The 19,218-nt window shown below is 40.6% G+C and overlaps 1 protein-coding gene across 1 annotated transcript in view; it reads right to left on the bottom strand.

Annotated features, from left to right (window-relative positions):
* Positions 1-19,218, bottom strand: part of LPGAT1 (lysophosphatidylglycerol acyltransferase 1) — a gene marked incomplete at its 3' end in the record, with an annotated part of 62,163 nt that overhangs the window by 30,328 nt on the left and 12,617 nt on the right. The window contains exon 2 of the mRNA XM_081998163.1: positions 967-1,085. Within this exon, the coding sequence (XP_081854289.1) occupies positions 967-1,085 (119 nt within the window). The remainder of the gene's footprint in view (positions 1-966; positions 1,086-19,218) is intronic.

The raw sequence follows: 19,218 nt of genomic DNA on the forward strand, positions 1-19,218 counted from the left end.
TGTTTTGTTTTTAATCATCTCTGCTGTCCTAAGTAAGCTCTGGGAAAATGTCTAAAAAAAATGTTAAATCACTGGTAGAGATACAGTGTGTACACAATCTGTATTAATATACATTAAGAAAAGCAGTGCCAGTTACAAGTTGTGCAGATGCAACAAAAAGCAGTTGTTTTCCTTGTTTCTTCACCATATGGTCACAAGAAAGAAGACAACACTAAGACACACACAGTTGATGCATTTTTTCAGCTTGCCTGGTATGTCTCCCACCCTTTGTAGCCTAATCATACATATCCCCTTCCTCCTGATTTGCACATAAATTTAATTTCTTGTTGAAATCCCATACTCTAGTTTCCAGCACTACACTCCCTAGACATGAATTTTCTGAACAGCAATGCATGAAACAATTGAAATTAGTTGCAATTCTCACCAAGAAACACTTAAGAGTTTGTGAAATAAGATCTCACGCAATTTTGACCTTAGCTAGCTAGCTTAGCTTAGACATGCCTTCATAAGGAAGTCACTTTCAGTTTCTGAACTCCTACCAAAATCCCATACACAACTTGCTTCTAACTTTGAAAAAAATTCCATGCTGGAATACAGTCATAACCAAGAAACTAGACCTGTGGTGGTTTGAGCAAAGTTGGCATGAGTTGCGTAAGGTGAGAGGAAAACGTCAAGTGCATGATTACCTGCAATATCTGCTTCCCTCTGTGTTAACCTAGACTGGATGCACACTCAAGCTCATATCTGACCTTCTTCAAAGGCAACATTTATGGTCTAGAACCTGCACCAAGCTACTAGCTGTCACATTAAACCAAATCTAAACAATAAGCCTCCTATGCAGAGCTTGAGATTATTTGGTGGATTAACACACAGAAGTCAGTCATCAGTACCGCACGCAAATGCAAGCACACCAAAGGTAACAGATCCCATACACAGAAGTTATCCCGCTCCCTGATTGTAGCCTACCGTGCCTTTATCCTGAAGGCACATCATCAGAGTGCAGACGTCACCTGTTGCTTGATGGTTCACCAGCACCATGGCTTCATCTTCTGATATTGCTTTAACATCATCACCCCATTCCACTACTATTAAAAAAAAAAAAATGAAAAGGTAAATTTTACAATGACCACATGGAAATTTTAGTATCAACAGAACAAAAAACCCAGAGACACCACACCCAGCCAATTATAATAAAGAAACCTACATGCTACATGTCAATTCAAATTGGCACATAGCATAAGATGGGAATATTAGCAAGACCATTTTTCCAAGCAGAGGGTATCCAGCTTAGTTTTAAATTGCATGCGGAGAATAAGAACAAAAGAAAAATACTCTACCAGAACATATGCACAGAGATTGATCTTTTTGTGTCATTACACCATTCTGTACTTAGGGTCTCAAAATCACCTAAGCTTTTGACCCAACTTTCAAATTCAACTGTCTCACCTCATTAGATTTAAAAAAAAAAAATTGTAAAAAATGTTTGGGTTTTGTGCTTTGTGGTTTTTTGTTTGTTTGTTTTAAACTTAGCAAGTTTGTTTTAATTTCTACACTTACTATTATTAAACTACTCTGGTAAAAGCAAAAAAAAAACCTGTAGTTGGATCATTAGATTTAAAACCGCTACATTCAACAAACTCAGCAATTCAAATCTAAACAAGTTAGCTATAGGCAAGAAAGTGGGTTCAGAAAATGCTGCTCAGATGACAGAAACCATTAGTCACTATTTTGTGACCAGAAACCAGATTCTCCAGTGGCAAGAATGACATCAGGAGGAAGCTGCAGCTGTTGATCATCCAACATTTACACTGACTAGCAAAAATATGCTGAGGTAAGGAAAAGGAGTTAAAATTGCTAGTTCCATCATCACAAAGTTAACTAAATAGAGAAAGAGAAGACTGCCTCTCAAAGAAGAGCAGAAGATGGAAAACTAGAAGAAGTCTGTCATAAATTAAAGACCAGAATACGTCTAATGCTGTTTTGGGGGCAAAGAGACAAGGGAGTAGAGTCTGGCCCTCTTCAGCAGAAGAGATGGTTACTGCAATGGAAGGTAAAGGGAACGGATGGGCAGGCAGAGTAGCTCTGTGAAGTTCAAAAGGAAAAGAAAGATGCATTGCCCACGTCTGTAGGATATATAATTATTTTCTGTGTTTGTTCAGTATCTTAAGTCGTTCTTACTGGCTACTATTTTAATTTCTGACATCAAAGGAAGTATTTCACCTCCAGCACTGAGCCTTTAGTACTGTTATTAACAGGTCTCCAGGCTCTCTCATCACAGGACAATTAATTACTTCACTACTATCTGTCTTTTAAGCAGTGGTTTAACTGATGCAAAAGCAATAGGCTACACACTGAAGACAAGAAGCAATAATCCATGCATCGCTTCCCTGACCTTGCAGAAATCCAATTAACATCATCACACTTTTGAAAACTGCCACTTCTATTACTTTCTAATGACTCCCAAATTAGTACTGAATTGAGCCTTGAACACAAAGTAAAAAAAAAAAAAAATGCTGTATTTGGTCACAAGTAGATAGAATCAGACTAGAGATATGAAGGTGGGAAGGACTATTCATTCCATAATGTTCAACCTCCTTTCCTTTCCCCTGGCAAGCTAAGCACAGATCCCTTCTATTTCTCTCAATGTGAACTTGGAAGATCCCCTTTATCCCTCTCCTCAATTACATGCAAATTCTCTCCAATGTCCTCTCTAACTCCATGGAAGTTGGAAAATGCCTGGATGTGGCAGTCATAGTTGACTGTGACCTTCGTTACCAAGTATTTCACATATCTACCTATGGCAGTACCCCACAAGGCAAGAAACTGAAACGAGAATTGTTTTAAAGGGAAATCAATCAACCATGTGCTGATTTTGAAATTATTACTTCAGTGTCTTTATTAAGCAGCCAACATACAATAATCTTACTGAACTGTGGCTTTCAAAAAGTAGTAAAAACTAACTACGAAATACATTAGGCATCTGCAAAATCAGGTTTCTCACAAGCAGTTAATTATTCCCAAATAAAATTATTTTATTTCTAGATCACTCGGAGAAAAAAATGGATTACTGTACTATAGATAGTTCCCCTGGAACGTCTCAATTTACACTACTAATCACTTCTACTGTAGAGCGGTTTAAAAAGAAACTATTTTTAATCTTCAAAAGCGTTTCACAGATCTAACTTTCTGAAGGACTGAAATAAAGTTAATGACTGAAAAGTGCAAGCCATGAGAAGTAGCATGCAACTGAAAACAACTAAAAAGGAGAACTTATGAAGCTTAATTTTCTAGAAAAAAGTACATTTTTAGCATACTAGGTGAAGACTAATGTCTGACTTTGAAGTTTTCAAAGTTTTCTTTCAGCCAAAGAAAAACAGGAAAAAAACCTGCTGCTGTTACCTAGAGTATTTTACCTACTCTTGTTAAATACAATAGAGGGTAAAAACACACAGCCAGCTTACAATACACTAAAAAGTTTTGTCCGAGAAGTAGTAAAAAGGTGGGCTCTGTTATCCCACTCCAAATGCAAAGGGAAAAAAAAAAAAGTTCAATTTAATCCTTTAATTGATTTACTCAATTCATTTTATCTATCAGCTGGCCAGGCTAATAGCTCAACTTCTGTGGCTCAGCTGACAGGTAGTAAGTTATTAAATCCCTCTGTCATTTCTCCTCAGGCGATCAGGCTGTCTCTTGTGCTTAATAACGCTTCATGGTCAATTGATTGACCTGATTATCAAGGAGAAAAGTAGCAGTTTGTGCAAGTCCTTCACAGAGCATTTCTGGACAGGAAGCAGAACAGCAAACCACGAAAAGTGTGCAGAAAAACCACTGCCATTACCAGGTATTTTTGAAGAAGAAACTCCCCCCCTCAAATATCTAGAATTTTAAGTTCACAATGTCCCTTTAAACTCAGCGAGGGGAATAAATGCTTGTCTTCAATTTTCTCACCACATTGAAATGTTCAAAAGGAGCACCTTCTGCTTTAAGAAATACATGTGCTATTGCATGCCTCCACTGAAGTTGGAAACATTCAAACCAAAACCCCAGCTGCATGGCAGCAGAACCAGGAACACTGCTTTGCTCCACTGTAACAAGACAAAAAAAACAGTTCAAAGACAAATATTTGTCACTCAGGCCTGAAAATCAGCAAACATTCCTCCACAGCTTCCTTCCATTGCCAGGGCACATTTTATAAGGATACCGGTTCCGTGCCTACAGCCTCGCAACAGTTAGATTCCTGCAAATGCAGTCTGACATAGTGAAATAGCATAAAGGAAGGAAAGAGCAGGAAATCAGTTTAATGTGGTAATTTTAAAAGATGGTAAACTTGGTACCAAGAAAATCTGGTAATCCTGATTAGCAATGACTTCTTTTACCCACAAGATTGAGACAGAAGTGGCTTAGCTGTAAGAGATACTTCATTTGTGACTTAAGTGTTGTAAGCAAAAGGCTTCTGCAGGAAAGGATGAAGACAAGTTTACTTGCAATTTCATGCACTGTAAGACAGAAAGATTTATGCTTCTCTTATAATAAGAAGTCCAAGATACACAAAATTCTCCAAAACATCAAGGAAATATTTCATATAATGAGTTGCCAACTGAGGTTTTCACAAGCTAACCCTTGCAGAGCTTAGAGAAGAAAAGCAATGAAGAAATTTTTTCCACGTTTTTACTGAACTATTACACACCTAAATGTAGCTATTGAGAGTTCTCAGAACACTTGGCTGCTTTGTAATTCTGCCCTTAACATAACTGTGTGCATATAAGCAATGCTACGAATCAACATTCAAGCACTTTAATTGCAGTATGTCATTAGGCTGGGCAAATGACTACTCAGCTAACAATTCAGTAGATTTTATACTTTTGAATATACCTGGCAAGAACAGCAGTCAAGTATTCTGCGCAATCGCCTAGTAATTAATATGAACTACTGCATGCATACTGCATTTTAAAACTTCAAAAATGTTCTGAAATTTTTGACCATCTCTTCTTTGTTATACTTAATAGTTTCACTACAGTGAAACTGTGTGTTGTAAGAATCAGCATAAATTTTATTGGCATCTTTACAAGTTAAGTTCTAATGAATACCTGGGGTTATTATTTCAAAACGTATAGAGTTTTAAACTTCTTAATTCTCCACTGAATTGGAAAGAAAAAAAAAAAAGTCCCCTGCCAGAAATTTCAACGGCCATTAGGAAATGGGCAGCGAGGGAACATACTAGCATTGTCCAAATCTAAAAGCTACTATATTAATCTCATAAATAAAAAACATGAAAAGACTGTTGCTTTATGGCAAGGTCAGTGAAGTTCTGTAAGTATTCTCATCACAATTATTAAAAACCCCAAACACATAAAACAGCTTGATAAATCACCTGAAAGTTATGATATGTGTAAACATATAATTGATTTGGATATCCACTTTATTTGCCATTTAGGTTTGAGTGTACACACAGTACTCACAACTAGAAATTGGAGAAGTTAAGAACTTTTACTCCAGAACTTCCCACCCCTTAGTTTACTTTTCTTCTAATCACTTGCATCCATGAGGCAAGACTTGAAGAAAACCTCTTCCAAGAAGTTGCAGGTTGGCAACATTTAGAACTGAACACTACCACCTTTTGCCAATTGCTTGGAAATCTTCAGTAACAAAGGAACAGCATTATTAATGGCAAGCCTCTTTAAAAGCCACCCTGCTTTCTAAACCAAGTAATGTTGCTTTTATGTATTCAGTAGTGACTGTAACTCCTGACAACCAGGTTCCTATGTTTTAAACATTCCTCCTCATACTCAAGCATTTGTGTCTGGCAAGCTGCAACTCTGCTTTACTGTTATTCACAAATGGCTTGTCAAAGCATGTTTCACCTAGAGTAGCTATGTACAGTTGTTACTCATTTGTCTCTCCTTTGTAGATGGGATTCTTTGACAGTTGGCATTAAGAAATCCCAGAAGTGATGCCAGAGGTTAAATATTACTTAGCATGCCTAGACCACATTAAAAAAAAAAAAAAGGATAAAGATGTACTAAATGTGTTTTTTTCTCCTTACCAAGAAGATTAAAAGCATTTGTCTCTGCGAATTGGTTGCCTACAGTGAAAAAAAGGGAAACATCCAACGGACTAAACAAATCGGCATGCAGTTAGTTTTTTTACACTTATCAAGCGCATATTTTAGGGTTAGAAGGTATTTAAAAACACCTATATAATACCAAACACATACTATTGAAAAGAGAAGAATAGCTCTTCCTAACCCATCCATTCCTTCCATAATTCATACTGCCAAGGAAACCTTCATATATTGTCTGTAAGTACCCACAAGGTGATCAATAAAAGTACAGTCCAGAAAAGGAGGGAAAGACCATGCATACACCATCACATCTCATTAAACACAGCTTTACCTAACGGGTTATCTTTCTTTTCCTATTAGAGAATGTACCCTTACTAACAAAAGTATTGTCAATTTGAATGCTATTACAATTTACACATCTTAAGGTTGTAAAAATACAGTTTCAAACTAGATTTTGATACCAAAAAAAGCACCTTCTCAACTAACTCGATTCAGACTTTTATGAGGACAATAAACTGACCTGCACTGACAAATTTTTCCATCAAGAAAAACACTTATCATAGAGAAGTCAGAGAAGCAGGAGCAGCTGGGCAAGAGAAACCTGCAAATAAAGGGAGATTGTTCCTACAGTACATGTTAATAAACTAAGGCTGGGTTTAAAATGTCACAGTCACCATCTTCATTTTTCTGTGACAAACCATTTTGCATACCTCTACATTTCACTGTAGGAAACAACACACATTTCCTTTTGCTTTCAGTTCCATTCTTCTTAGCTTCCACCCTCTCTTTCTGCAGTTTACCGACAGATCTGCTTTGTGGAGAAGAGGACTTTAGCAGTCACAGTATTTATGCCCTAAGTCAACCCACACTCTTATTTCAATCAACTGACAGTAAGAGGTGTTAAAAACAGGAGACAATTACAACAGAGATGCCCTGGCTCTTTCATCTTTCTAACGAACCCAAGAGCCATGTTTTTCCTAAAGCACAGCAGCTCCTTTTGGAAACAGGCCCTAGCAATGACTGCTTTCGAAGACTGACTTGATTTTCCTGGAGTGCATGTTCAAAACCTCGTGGGTACAGTTTGCTTGAGTTCTATAATTCACTGGCACGAGATGATGCTTGTGGCTGAAGAGAGGGCTCCTTTTATCCATATGTGACTGAGAATCAATAGAGGCAAAACCTTAGTCCACCTTTAGTGACGCAAAATTCTTCCACTGATTTCAGTACAGGCAATATCATTTCAAGATCTTCACCTCTTCACAATTATGCTAGTCATGCAGTTTACATGATAAAAAAAACTTTTGAAGTTCACAAATTCTGTCAGGATACACAAGCTATGCTCACTACAGATATTTAAGGAATACTTCCAATATATCTTAAGTCTTACAAGAACACATCTTTCACTGGACATACCCTCCACATTTTGTTGGGAGGTCTCCAGTCGCTATTTTACGCTGTTCCCACAACACTGCTTGAATTGTAGAGGCACCGAAGTCCCACAGCTCATAGTTCTGATCATCCAAACTGGAAACCCAGTTGTATATGGTGGTTACTGCTTCCAACAGGCAGTACAAGAGACGCAGTGTCCGTAGCCATACAGCCAAACGTGGATTGTGAAACATGAAGATTGTGATCGATGTCAGGCTTCATGATTATACTAGTAATAAACTGTAGCAGCAAAGAAGCAACTCCACTGTCTGTTTTGTTGCTTCTATTATTAGAAAAGCAACTGCAAGACTGAAGAATGGGATGGAGTGCTGAAATCCTTTTGAAGTACCTCGAGCTCATGAGTCAGACCACTCGGAGAAGGAGCAAGCTATACAGCACATTCCTCCCCGGTGACAGATAAAATACATTAAGTATTAACTAGCCAGAGGAACATCAACGCATTCATGAACTAACTTCCTAATGCTCTAATACCTTACATACTACAGATGGTATAATGGCCAGAAAACAAAACAAAACAAAAAAAATCAGTTTGTTTGAAGCCTAGAAGAAGGATAAGCAAAACAATGGTACAGTCCTGCAATTTTTTCCTCACCATGAAAGAATACTTTTTCACATTTTTAACACACTTAGGAAATAAAGCATCAGAACAAGTAGTAAGGGTTATTAAGGGATACTGAAAAATCAAATAGTCAGGCTTGAAAGTTAAAAACAATCCTAAGAAGTTTCAAAGTATGCACAAAAAAATTACCTAGTTAGAAACATACTGTCACCCAGGTCCTAAAAAGATCGAAGAATCTGAACCAGCAGTAAATATACTTCAGATTAACTGCTATCACTTCAGTTCATATATAAAGCTGATACTAGGTACCATTTTGGTCATTCCTAGTTACACTGTGTAAAGAAACATTTTTGAACATAGATTGACAGTGTTTATTTCCAACATCAAATAAAGACAAAGTTTACAGGACCGTCTTTAAGATGACCATAAACCAAAAAGAGGCACACAAGTTAAGGATGAACTTTTGCGTTTTGCTAGTTAAAAGCTGCTAAAAACTCTGGAGATGGCCAAAAAGCTGTAACACTGTAAGTGACAGAAGCAAAGAAACATTTCTGTAAAATAAGCAAAGAGACTCTGAATAAGATCTCTGCTAAGTTGTTACACAGAGCAAAGACAAGATTTGCAGCTTACTAAGACTCCTTTGACAATCACTGGGCCACAAGACGGCTTGTATGAAAAAATGTCCCAAGAAATTTTTAGTCCACAGATGTTTTATTGCTCCCTAAACAGATACAACAGATTTGAAAATTTTAATGAGAAAAACCAAGACATACAAGTTTGTTTTACCAGTTTGCACCTTCTGTTGTTGAACCTCAAGGCCAGAGACAATGATGGAAACACCACAGTCAACCCCTCAAAGCAAAGAGGCTCAGCACTTGCCTAAATAGACCCTTTTTGTCAGACAAGGCTGTGGAGCCTACATTTCAGTCTATCTACAAGGATAATTTTTACAAGTGAGAAAGGATTCTCACCACTTCAGCAAATGACTTCATATACTAAATCCACAGAACACTTTTCCATTTTTTTTAAATGCAAGAGGCATAAACTCTTGTGGTTTCACCTGTAACACGGATGTTTACTCTTAACAAGAAGGTAGTCCAAAATGAAATTTGCGTAAGTTGATACCACAGTCTTAAAAGTCCTATTCAGTGTACTGTATAGAATCATAGAATGACTTAGGTTGGAAAAGACCTTTAAGATCCTCAAAGCCCAGCTGTTAACCTAGCACTGCCAAGTCCACCACTAAATCACATCCCTAAGCGCCACATCTAGACATCTTTTAAATACCTCCAGGGATGGTGACTCCACCACCTCCCTGGGCAGCCTGTTCCAATGCCTGACAACCCTTGTGGTGAAAAAGAATTTTCCTAATAACCAATCCAAACCTCCCCTGGCACAACTTCAGGCTGTTTCCTCTTGTCTTCTTGCTTGTTACTTGGGAGAAGAGACCGACACCCACCTCGCTACAACCTCCTTTCAGGTAGTTGTAGAGAGTGATAAGGTTTCCCCTCAGCCTCCTTTTCCCCCAGACTAAACAACCCCAGTTCCTTCAGCTGCTCCTCGTAAGACTTGTGCTCTAGGCTCTTCATCAGCTTCGTTGCCCTTCTCTGGACACGCTCCAGCACCTCAGCATCCTTCTTGTAGTGAGGGGCCCAAAACTGAACACAGTATTTGAGGTGCGGCCTCACCAGGGCCGAGTACAGCGGCACGATCACTTCCCTACTCCTGCTGGCCACACTATTTCTGATACAGGACAGAACGCTGTTGGCCTTCTTGGCCACCTGGGCACACTGCCGGCTCATGTTCAGCTGGCTGTCAACCAGCACCCTCAGGTCCTTTTCCACTGGGCAGCTCTCCAGCCACTCCTCCCCAAGCCTGTAGCGTTGCATGGAGTTGTTGTAACCCAAGTGCAGGACCCGGCACTCAGCCACGTTGAACCTCATACAGTTGGCCTCGGCCTGTCGATCCAGCCTGTCCAGATCCCTCTGCAGAGCCCTCCTACCCTCCAGTAGATCAACACTCCCACCCAACTGGGTGTCATCTGCAATTACTGAGGCTGCACTCAATCCTCTCATCCAGATCATTGATAAAGATATTAAGCAGAACCAGCCCTGGGGAACACCACTTGTGACCAGCTGCCAGCCAGATTTAACTCCATTCACCACAACTCTTTGGGCCTGGCCATCTAGCCAGTTTTTTATCCAGCAAAGAGTACACCCATGCAAGCCATGAGCAGCCAGTTTCTCCAGGAGAATGCTGTGGGAAATGGTGTCAAATGCTTTACTAAAGTCCAGGTAGACAACATCCACAGCCTTTCTCTCATCCACTAAGCGGACCACCTGGTCATAGAAGGAGATCAGGCTGGTCAAGCAGGACCTGCTTTCACAAACCCATGCTAAGTGGGTCTGATACCTGGTTGTCCTGTATGTGCCACATGATGGCACTCAAAATGACCTGCTCGATAACCTTCCCTAGTACCAAGGTCAGACTGACAGGCCTACAGCTCCCCAGATCCTCCTTCTGGCCTTTCTTGTAGATACAATGTCACATTTGCTAACTTCTAGTCAACTGGGACCTCTCTGGTTAGCCAGGACTGCTGATAAATGATTGAAAATGGCTTGGTGAGCACTTCTGCCAGCTCCCTCAGTACCCTTGGGTGGATCCCAGCTGACCCCATAGACTTGTGTGTGTCTAAGTGGTGTAGCAGGTCACTAACCATTTCCCCTTGGATTTTGGGGGCTTCATTCTGCTCCCCATCCCTGTCTTTCAGCTCAGGAGGCTGGGTATCCAGAGAACAACTGGTCTTACTATTAAAGACTGAGGCAAAGGAGGCATTAAGTACCTCATCCTTTGTCACTATGTTTCCCTGCACATCCAATAAAGGATAAAGATTTTCCTTAGCCCTCCTTTTGTTGCTAATATTTTTATAGAAACATTTTTATTGTGTTTTACAGCAGTAATCAGATTAAGTTGTACTTGGGCTTTGGCCCTTCCAATTTTCTCCCTGCACAACCTCATGACATCCTTGTGGTCCTCCTGAGTTGCCTGCCCCTTCTTCCAAAGGTCATAAACTCTCCTTTTTTTCCCCCGAGTTCCAGCCAAAGCTCTCTGTTCAGCCAGGCCAGTCGTTTTCCTCACTGGCTCGTCTTTCAGCACATGGGGACAGCCTGCTCCTGCACCTTTAAGATTTCCTTCTTGAAGAATGTCCAGCCTTCCTGGCCTCCTTTGCCCTTCAGGACTGCCTCCCAAGGGACTCTGTCAACCAGGCTCCTAAAGAGGCCAAAGTCTGCCCTCCAGAAGTCCACAGAAGCAGTTTCCCTTCCTTCCTTCTCCATGAATTGATAACTATAATTTTGTGATTGCTATGCCCAAGATGGCCTCCAACCATCACATCACCCACAAGTCTTTCTCTGTTCACAAACAAAAGGTCCAGTAGAGTGCCTTCCCTGGTTGGATCACTTAGAGCTGTGGCAGGAAGCTGTTCCACGCATTCCAGGAACCTCCTAAACTGTTGCCTCTCTGCGGTATTGTATTTCCAGCAGACATCTGGTAAGTTAAAGTCCCCCCACAAGAATAAGGGCTAGCAATTGTGAGACTTCTCCCAGCTGCTTATAGAATATTTCATCTGCCTCTTCATCCTGGTTGGGTTGTCTGTAACAGACTCCCATCATAATAATTCCTTTGTTGGACTTCCCCCGATTCTTACCCATAAACATTCAAGCCTATTATCATCATCATCAAGCTCTAGATAATCAAAACACTCCCTACCATAACAGAGCTACACCACCGCCTCTCCTTCCTTGCCTATCCCTTCTAAAGAGTTTATAGCCATCCATTGCAGCACACCAGTTGTGTGAGTCACCCCACCATGTTTCCATGATGGCAACGTTATCATAGTTTTCCTGCTGCAAAATGGCTTTCAGCTCCTCCTGTTTGTTGCCCACGTTGTGTGCATTGGCGTAGATGCAATTCTATTGATCCCACGACCTTTTTTGGGGAATAAGTCCTAATTCCTACACGACCATTCTCAGGCACTTCTGGTTTCAAACACATCAGTAATCCTTGCATCTTCACTGCCACACGGATCTCCATCCCCTACCTCCACTGAGACAGCAAACCAAAGGACCTCGCTAGCACACCATCCCTCAAACATCGGCATGCTGCCCCCAGGCTTATCTCTAGCAAGCCTGGTTTTCTCCTTTTCCCCCTTCTAATCTAGTTGACAGCTCTTTCAATGAGCCCTGCTAACTCCTGTGCAATGACCCTTTTCCCCCTTTGAGACACATGTACCCTGCCTGTTGCCAGCAGGCCTGGTGCTGTGTAGACCAACCCATGATCAAAAAACCCAAAATTCTGCTGGTGACACCAGGCTCGGAGCCAAGTATTGATCTGCTGGCTCCTCCTGTTTCTTCCCTCATCATTCCCTGCAACTGGAAGGACAGAGAACACTACTTGTGCTCCTGATCCCTTAACCAGTCCATCCCAAGACCCTGAAGTCTCCCTTGATGGCCCTTGGACATCTTGTTGCAACTTCATCACTTCATACCTGAAAAATCAATAACGGATAATAATCTGAGGGCTGTAACAGGGTAGGAAGCTTTCTTTTCAAATCTTTAACCCAGGTCCCAGGGAGGCAGCAGACTTTGCTAAGAAGTGGGTCCAGTGTATTGAAACTGCAGCATTTTAAGTATGGCTACAATGCAAAATACATCTTAAGCTTAAAGAAAGTTCTGTTTGTAAGACAGTTTTATTAAAAACAGATTGGGTTTTCTGGAATTAAAAAGAAAAGTTACTCTGAAAACAGGGGAATTTCAGAATACAACACCACTACAACAGCTCAAGCACATTTGTCAAAGTATCATAGAAGAGCAGTGAGAAGAGGGAAGAGTGTTTCTTTTCTCTGATCAAAACACACACCAGTGCAGCTGGGTAACTAAAAAAATGCTACAAATACAGAGCTTGCTATTATTGTTACCCTTATCACCCTTTCAAGCAAAGAACAGTTGGCTGCAACTCTGTATTTTTAATAACTTGAACTGAGCAGGTTACTACAGTACTTCACCCATACTCATCTCTCCCATCACTACCGCTGAGCAACTAACCAAGCAGGAACAGAGCTGACAAACAGGGTCTGACACATCAAACACTGACAGACAGGAAGAACTCAATAAAAGCACCATGACTTCCTCCCCCGTTAAAAATTACAGGTATTTCCACAAAAATTCCCATCTAGAGCTGGAGAAGTCATTCTTTCCTGTGTCAGAAAGTCAGAAAGAGTTAGAGGCAGGCCTCCCCTCCATATATATCTGAAAGAAATGAGAAATAAAATGACAGGAAAAGGGAAAAGTCATTTAGAGCACAAAAAAGGGATAAGGTAGCCTGAATGTCAGTATGTCAACATTGGGACTTGAGCTTTAAGAAGGAAAGCTGTAGGACAGAAAATCATCACCTCCAGCAGCACAAAGTTCAGCTGGAGGCCAGTGACGAGGGGTGTACCCTAGTGTGGATACTGGGACCGGTACTGTTTAACATCCTCATTAGCAGCCTGAGCAACAGGACAGCGTGAACCCTCTGCGAGTTTGCAGCAAGTCTGCAGACAACGCACAAGCAGGAGAGCGGCTGATACGCCATCTGGTCGTGCTGCCATTCAAAGGGATGCAGACAGACTGAAGAAATGGGCCAACAGGAATCTCACGGAGTTCAACAAGGGGAAGTGCCAAGTCCCACATCTGGGGAGGGGCTTTGGAGAAAAGTCCCTGGGGTCCTGGTGGACAAGCTGACCACGAGCCAGAAACGCATCCTCATAGCAGGGCAAACAGTCGCCCGGGCTGCATTGGGAAAAGCATTGCCAGCAGGTGGAGGGAGGGGGTCCTTCCCTTTTGCTTAGCACTGGGGAGGCTCCATCTGGTGCACTGGGTCCAATTCTGGGCTCCCTGGTACAATAGAAGATGCAGACTTACTGGAGTGAGTCCAGCAAAGGGCCACTAAGATGATTAAGGGTCCGGAGCATCTTTCATGCAAGAAGACACTGAGGGAACTGGAACTGCTCAGCCTGGAGAAGAAAATGGTCCAGGTGAGAAATCTTACCCATGTGTAAGTACCTGATGGGGGTGCAGGGAAAGGAGTAAAGAAGACTTAACCAGAGTCTTCCCTGCAGTATCCAGTGACAGTTTGAGAGGCAACAGGCAAAAACTGAAATACAGGGTATCCCACTTCAACACAAGGGAAAAAAGAAAAAATTTACTCTAAGAGTGGTCAAACACTGCCACAGGTTGCACAGTGAGGTTGTGAAGTGTCCATCCCTAGAGCTATTCAAAACCTGACTGGACATGGACCTGGTCGATCTGCTCGAACGGACCTTGCTTTGAGCAGGGGGTTCAGCTATATGATCCTATCCAACCTAAACAATTCTGTGATTCTGTGATCTACAGCCTGACACTAGGAGGAAAAACACACCGTTAACAGAATTCTTTCAGGAGATACTTTCAACTACAACAAAACCTACAATTTCATCCTGAGGCATGAAAAGGAGCAGCCTTTACAGTCACAAAGCACATGTTGCAAGTACAAACTGGCAAGGTTTTTCTGTCTTACTGCTGCAGAACTGCAGCAAAGACGTAAATTGGAAGGATAGTTCAAACCCCAATATAGAAGAAGCAGAATACGATTCACCTGGGATCTGACTCAGGCAAAAAACATAGGACCAGTAACCAACACCACAAGCTTGAAGAAATGACACATTCCAGCCAGAATAAGCCATTGTGTTCACTGTTATAAAGTCTTGAGAACTCCATCTGAAGATAGACATCTTCAGATCTTCATTTATCTTCATTTGTATATCTTGCCATAATATTTCTTAATATAGCTAATTAAACTACTCTATTGAAACTGTTTTGTCTGCATGTCAAACACAAAGCATGCAAGCAGCTACACTGAAATTGAGTTACTTTTAGTTACTCAAACATCAAAACATGCCTACTTAATACTCAGACATAGCTACTGACACCTACTTAAATATGAAATTTAAAGCTTAGAGTAGTAACAAGTAAACAAAAAAACCCCAACATGTAAAGTGGGAAGGCCTCTTATCTGTATCTAAGATGTTTCTTATTTTTCCTGTTTTGGGCAAGTTGCTCCAATACTTGAGAAGCAAAAGACAGCCACTGCAACATCATGTGAGCATCTGTGCTGGTGGAAAAAAAAAAAGGGGGGGCAAGCCAGCACCATCAGAGGTATCAGAAGAATATGGGATGATGGGGCAGCAACTACCAGTTGGACCAGAATAAATCCTTATGGAACTGTGGTCTGCTACATCGGAAGACCTGCTGGGCAAGTCCGGTTGGCCCAACGTGCAAAGCGTAACCAGCACGAGTCACCTCAGTCACCTTCAAAATTGCTACGAATTTCTTTTTAAAACAAACAAACAAACAAACTTGTTAGGCATGTTGTTAGAGCATAGCAAGCATAGAATTTTGTTCTTTTGAAGAACATTAAAACGAGTTAAAAATGCGCAACCCCAACTCTTCTCCTTTTCCATGTAAGCTTACGTACAAAAGAAAAAGATAAATGTCCTTGTAAAAAATTTGTCGCCGTGTGCCACAGACACTACAGAACCACTATTTAGGCAGGGACGAGGTGACAGCTATTTAATTTTTAGTGTGCTTTGGATTTGTTTGGGCAAGTAAATTAAAGAAAATACTTTCTCCCTCGGAGAGCACTCTGAAAGCACATCCTCTGTCATAGTAAAAGTACTGCATCTAACAATAACCTGAGCTGTCTTTGCAGAGACAACTGTCTAGGCAACAGCATGTACCCAAGGGCAGTATCGCAAACTACAATACTATTACTACAGTTTCCTTTGAGTCACTGGCAACAGTAAGCATTACTAATTTGATCCTGTTGCTTGTCTTTCCAGATGTGAAATTCCCCGTGATGCCAAAGAGTCATTCATAAGGTACTTCGCTTCCCTCAACTGTTAAGGTGGCTCAGAAAGTATAGCTACTATATCATACAGACTTAAGAAGCTGATACAGGACAAAAGCAGATCTTCCCAGCCAGGTTCCAGGGGTGACAATGCCCAGAGAATACACCCGGGTTCACTGCCCTAAGTAAAGGGATACTTTTCAAATTCTGTAATCAACACCAAAAACCCAGTATATACAAACCAACTGTGTGAAAAATCCCATTAAGGTAATGGTCTATGCAAAGCAAATTACTTGTGAAAGAGCAGTCCTGTTTCCTCCCCAGAGAGAACTACTCCTTTCAAAGCAGGGGGAATGGCTGAAACCTGCTTTGCAGTCTCAGCTGTTAACTCCGAGAATCTTGATGCAAACTAGTTGGCCTACTGCAAGCTGGCTGAAACAAATAATCAACAAGCCACCTCTGAGGACCACAGCACTCCCACAGTTTCCATTCAATGGTTTGGCTGCTTATGCAGAGCTGCACACTGCAACACCCCAGGACTTTTCTATTAGGAATCAGATTTTCTTCTTTATATGACAGAAATAGAGTCTGCACTGTGTAGTCCAGAATAACATGAATACTGGGGAAACTAGACAAATACTCCACTGAAAAAAAATGCACCCACAAGACAGAAGCAAGCCTTCAAATAAATTGAGGAAAACCTGTTATTCTGTTTCAAGACGACACGAGCAGAGTCTGATGGTTATAAAGATAAGAATAATCCATTTTCAGAAATAGATAAATATGTGAATGTAACCCACACTAGATTTTTTGCTTTTGCAGTGGGCAGATTCGAGTCCTTACTGCTTCTCACAGCAATACATAAGACTTGAAGGAACATGAAGTTGAAGTATATTCTGTGATAACTGTTGAACTGCCCAAAGTGAACTCCTCATAAAGACTGCACAAAATTTTCACTGTTATTTAAGAGGGAACAAGCTCTATTACAACAAAGTTCAGCAAAAATTTCTGTTTAGTTTTGTTTTGTTTTTAAAAAAAGTGAGGTATTTGTAAAGCCACAGTGCTAGCCATATGGAAGATTCTGCTCCTACTTTATGCAGATTTCCAAGTCAGGGCAGTTGAAAGTATGGCTTTAAAGGGCAAGTAACTGATGGCATATAGCAATGAACCTGGGCAGGAAGGGATGGCCATTTCCTCTCCTTTTAAGATTCGTAGATTGCAAGCTTCCTATATAATTTCAAGGAAACCAGAGCATCTATACAGTTTTCAGATGTTTTTCCCAAAACACACAGCTGCAGAAATAACATGACATATTCAGCAATCTTACAACAAATATCCCAAGGCCATGGAATATCAAGTCTTTCTGGAGACAGCAGAAGAACTCAACAGAATTTAGTTAGTACCTACTGCATAATGGACTGGAGAGGCTAGCTAACAACGAAAAGACATGAATTAGAAGTGTCATTTCCATTTTTATCTGCAGGTTTTAGGTCACTGTATGCTTTAGGACCATAAACTTTTCAGAGCACTATACAAGAGACTTTTTCAGGTAAAAGACATGCAGAATGCAGAAAATTTGCACAGCGGGAGAGCAGTTTCTCATAGGAAGCTGATAAGCCACAGTATTCTATTGTACTTACATCGTAGCTAAAAAAGTAACTAATCAAAATTAAATTCTCTGTAGTGCCTTGAGGTTTATCAGATACAGGAACCAGAAAACTGTAGCAAGGCTGGAAGTGAGCAAACATTACTTTTTCTTTAAACAAGATATGGAACTTGCCTAGAACTCCAAGCGAGAGTTTGCATTCACCTCTCCCTATATAACAAACCTAATTAAATAGCACGGTGAAAAGGCTTGATCAGCTCCTGAGCATTCAACTACGTAGTTCGAGAACTGTACCACCAGGACTGGGTGCAGGCAAGGGTTACAGCCAGAAGGGTACATATCAAGAAAAACTTCCAGAGTGACGACAGGTAAGAACTAAGACTATGCTTTTCAGAAGATGTGCTAGCTTAAAATAATAAAAAAAAAAAATATAATTACACTACTGAACAAGGAAACAATTTTGCCAGTGTTCAAATCCAATGGGGCTCAGAAAACCATGATGTTGCATATATCCTTTAAATAAATCATATTGATTTGAAAAAATACCAGATCATAAATTTTTCCTCCTAAAGGAATCAAACTACATGACTTTAATCACTGGCTAAAGGTTCAAGTCAAGAAAAACAAACAATATTATTACTATTGGAAATCAAGATTCTGAATATGGTAAGACCACCCCTATATCCCAGCTCTGGTCATTACCTTCTGCTTATCTAAATCAAGTTGAGTTACCTCTTCATACTCTTCAGGTCTTGCCTATGTTGATACAAAATGCTGTTGATGCCCACTCGTTATACAGCTGATGTTTTTCCGCCCAGCTCATGATACAGCACAAGTAACCACCACATAAAAGTAGTGCTGGACGTATCTGGAAAACCCTTTATTTCTAAATTATCTCTGTTAAATGACCTACATGGGAAAGGCAAAAGGCCACTTTGTGCATTTATTTACCGTCTCCCCACGGTGACCTCAGAACTGAGGAGATTGTCTCCACTTGAAGGACACTGACCTTTTAGACCTCTCCAACTCAAGTCAACTCTGGACAGAAAAAACAGAGCTGCTGAACACCTTGAACGACCATAAGAACAGAAATACACATTCAAACAGCGTATTTTGAGATTGCAGAAGTAGCACAATCTAAAAATCAATATCCTCAAGCAATAAAACCGGCTGCTAGTCAAACAGCTGCAGCATTATTCTCTCCTCCCCCCGTGCACCTCTGCATCATCCTCTAGCTCCAGTGGGTTAGCACGGCCACATAGCACAAAACAGAACCAAGACACTGGACATTTTTAAGTTGCAGTGTAGAGGGGAAAATTTAATAATGAAAGGCATGCAAAGAACCAAAAAATAACTGGATACAGATGCAATGGAGCAGAATGACAAACCTTTTAAAAGCAGCCTTAAATGTTCACACTGTTAGGTTTCAAGGACTTTATTACCCACGCTACAAACAACAGTCTTTACAATAAAGGAGTTATAACATGAACAAGAACTGTAACGACACTTCCTCTTGGACTTTAGATACTATGTTAATGTTTTTCAAATAATGGATTTTATAAAGGGGGAAAGCGATGTTCAGTTACCACAAATTTAATCAAAATAATTTAATGATAAAAC

Source organism: Phaethon aethereus, assembly GCF_964289735.1.
Source record: "Phaethon aethereus genome assembly, chromosome: 3".
Classification (NCBI taxonomy): Eukaryota; Metazoa; Chordata; class Aves; order Phaethontiformes; family Phaethontidae; genus Phaethon; species Phaethon aethereus.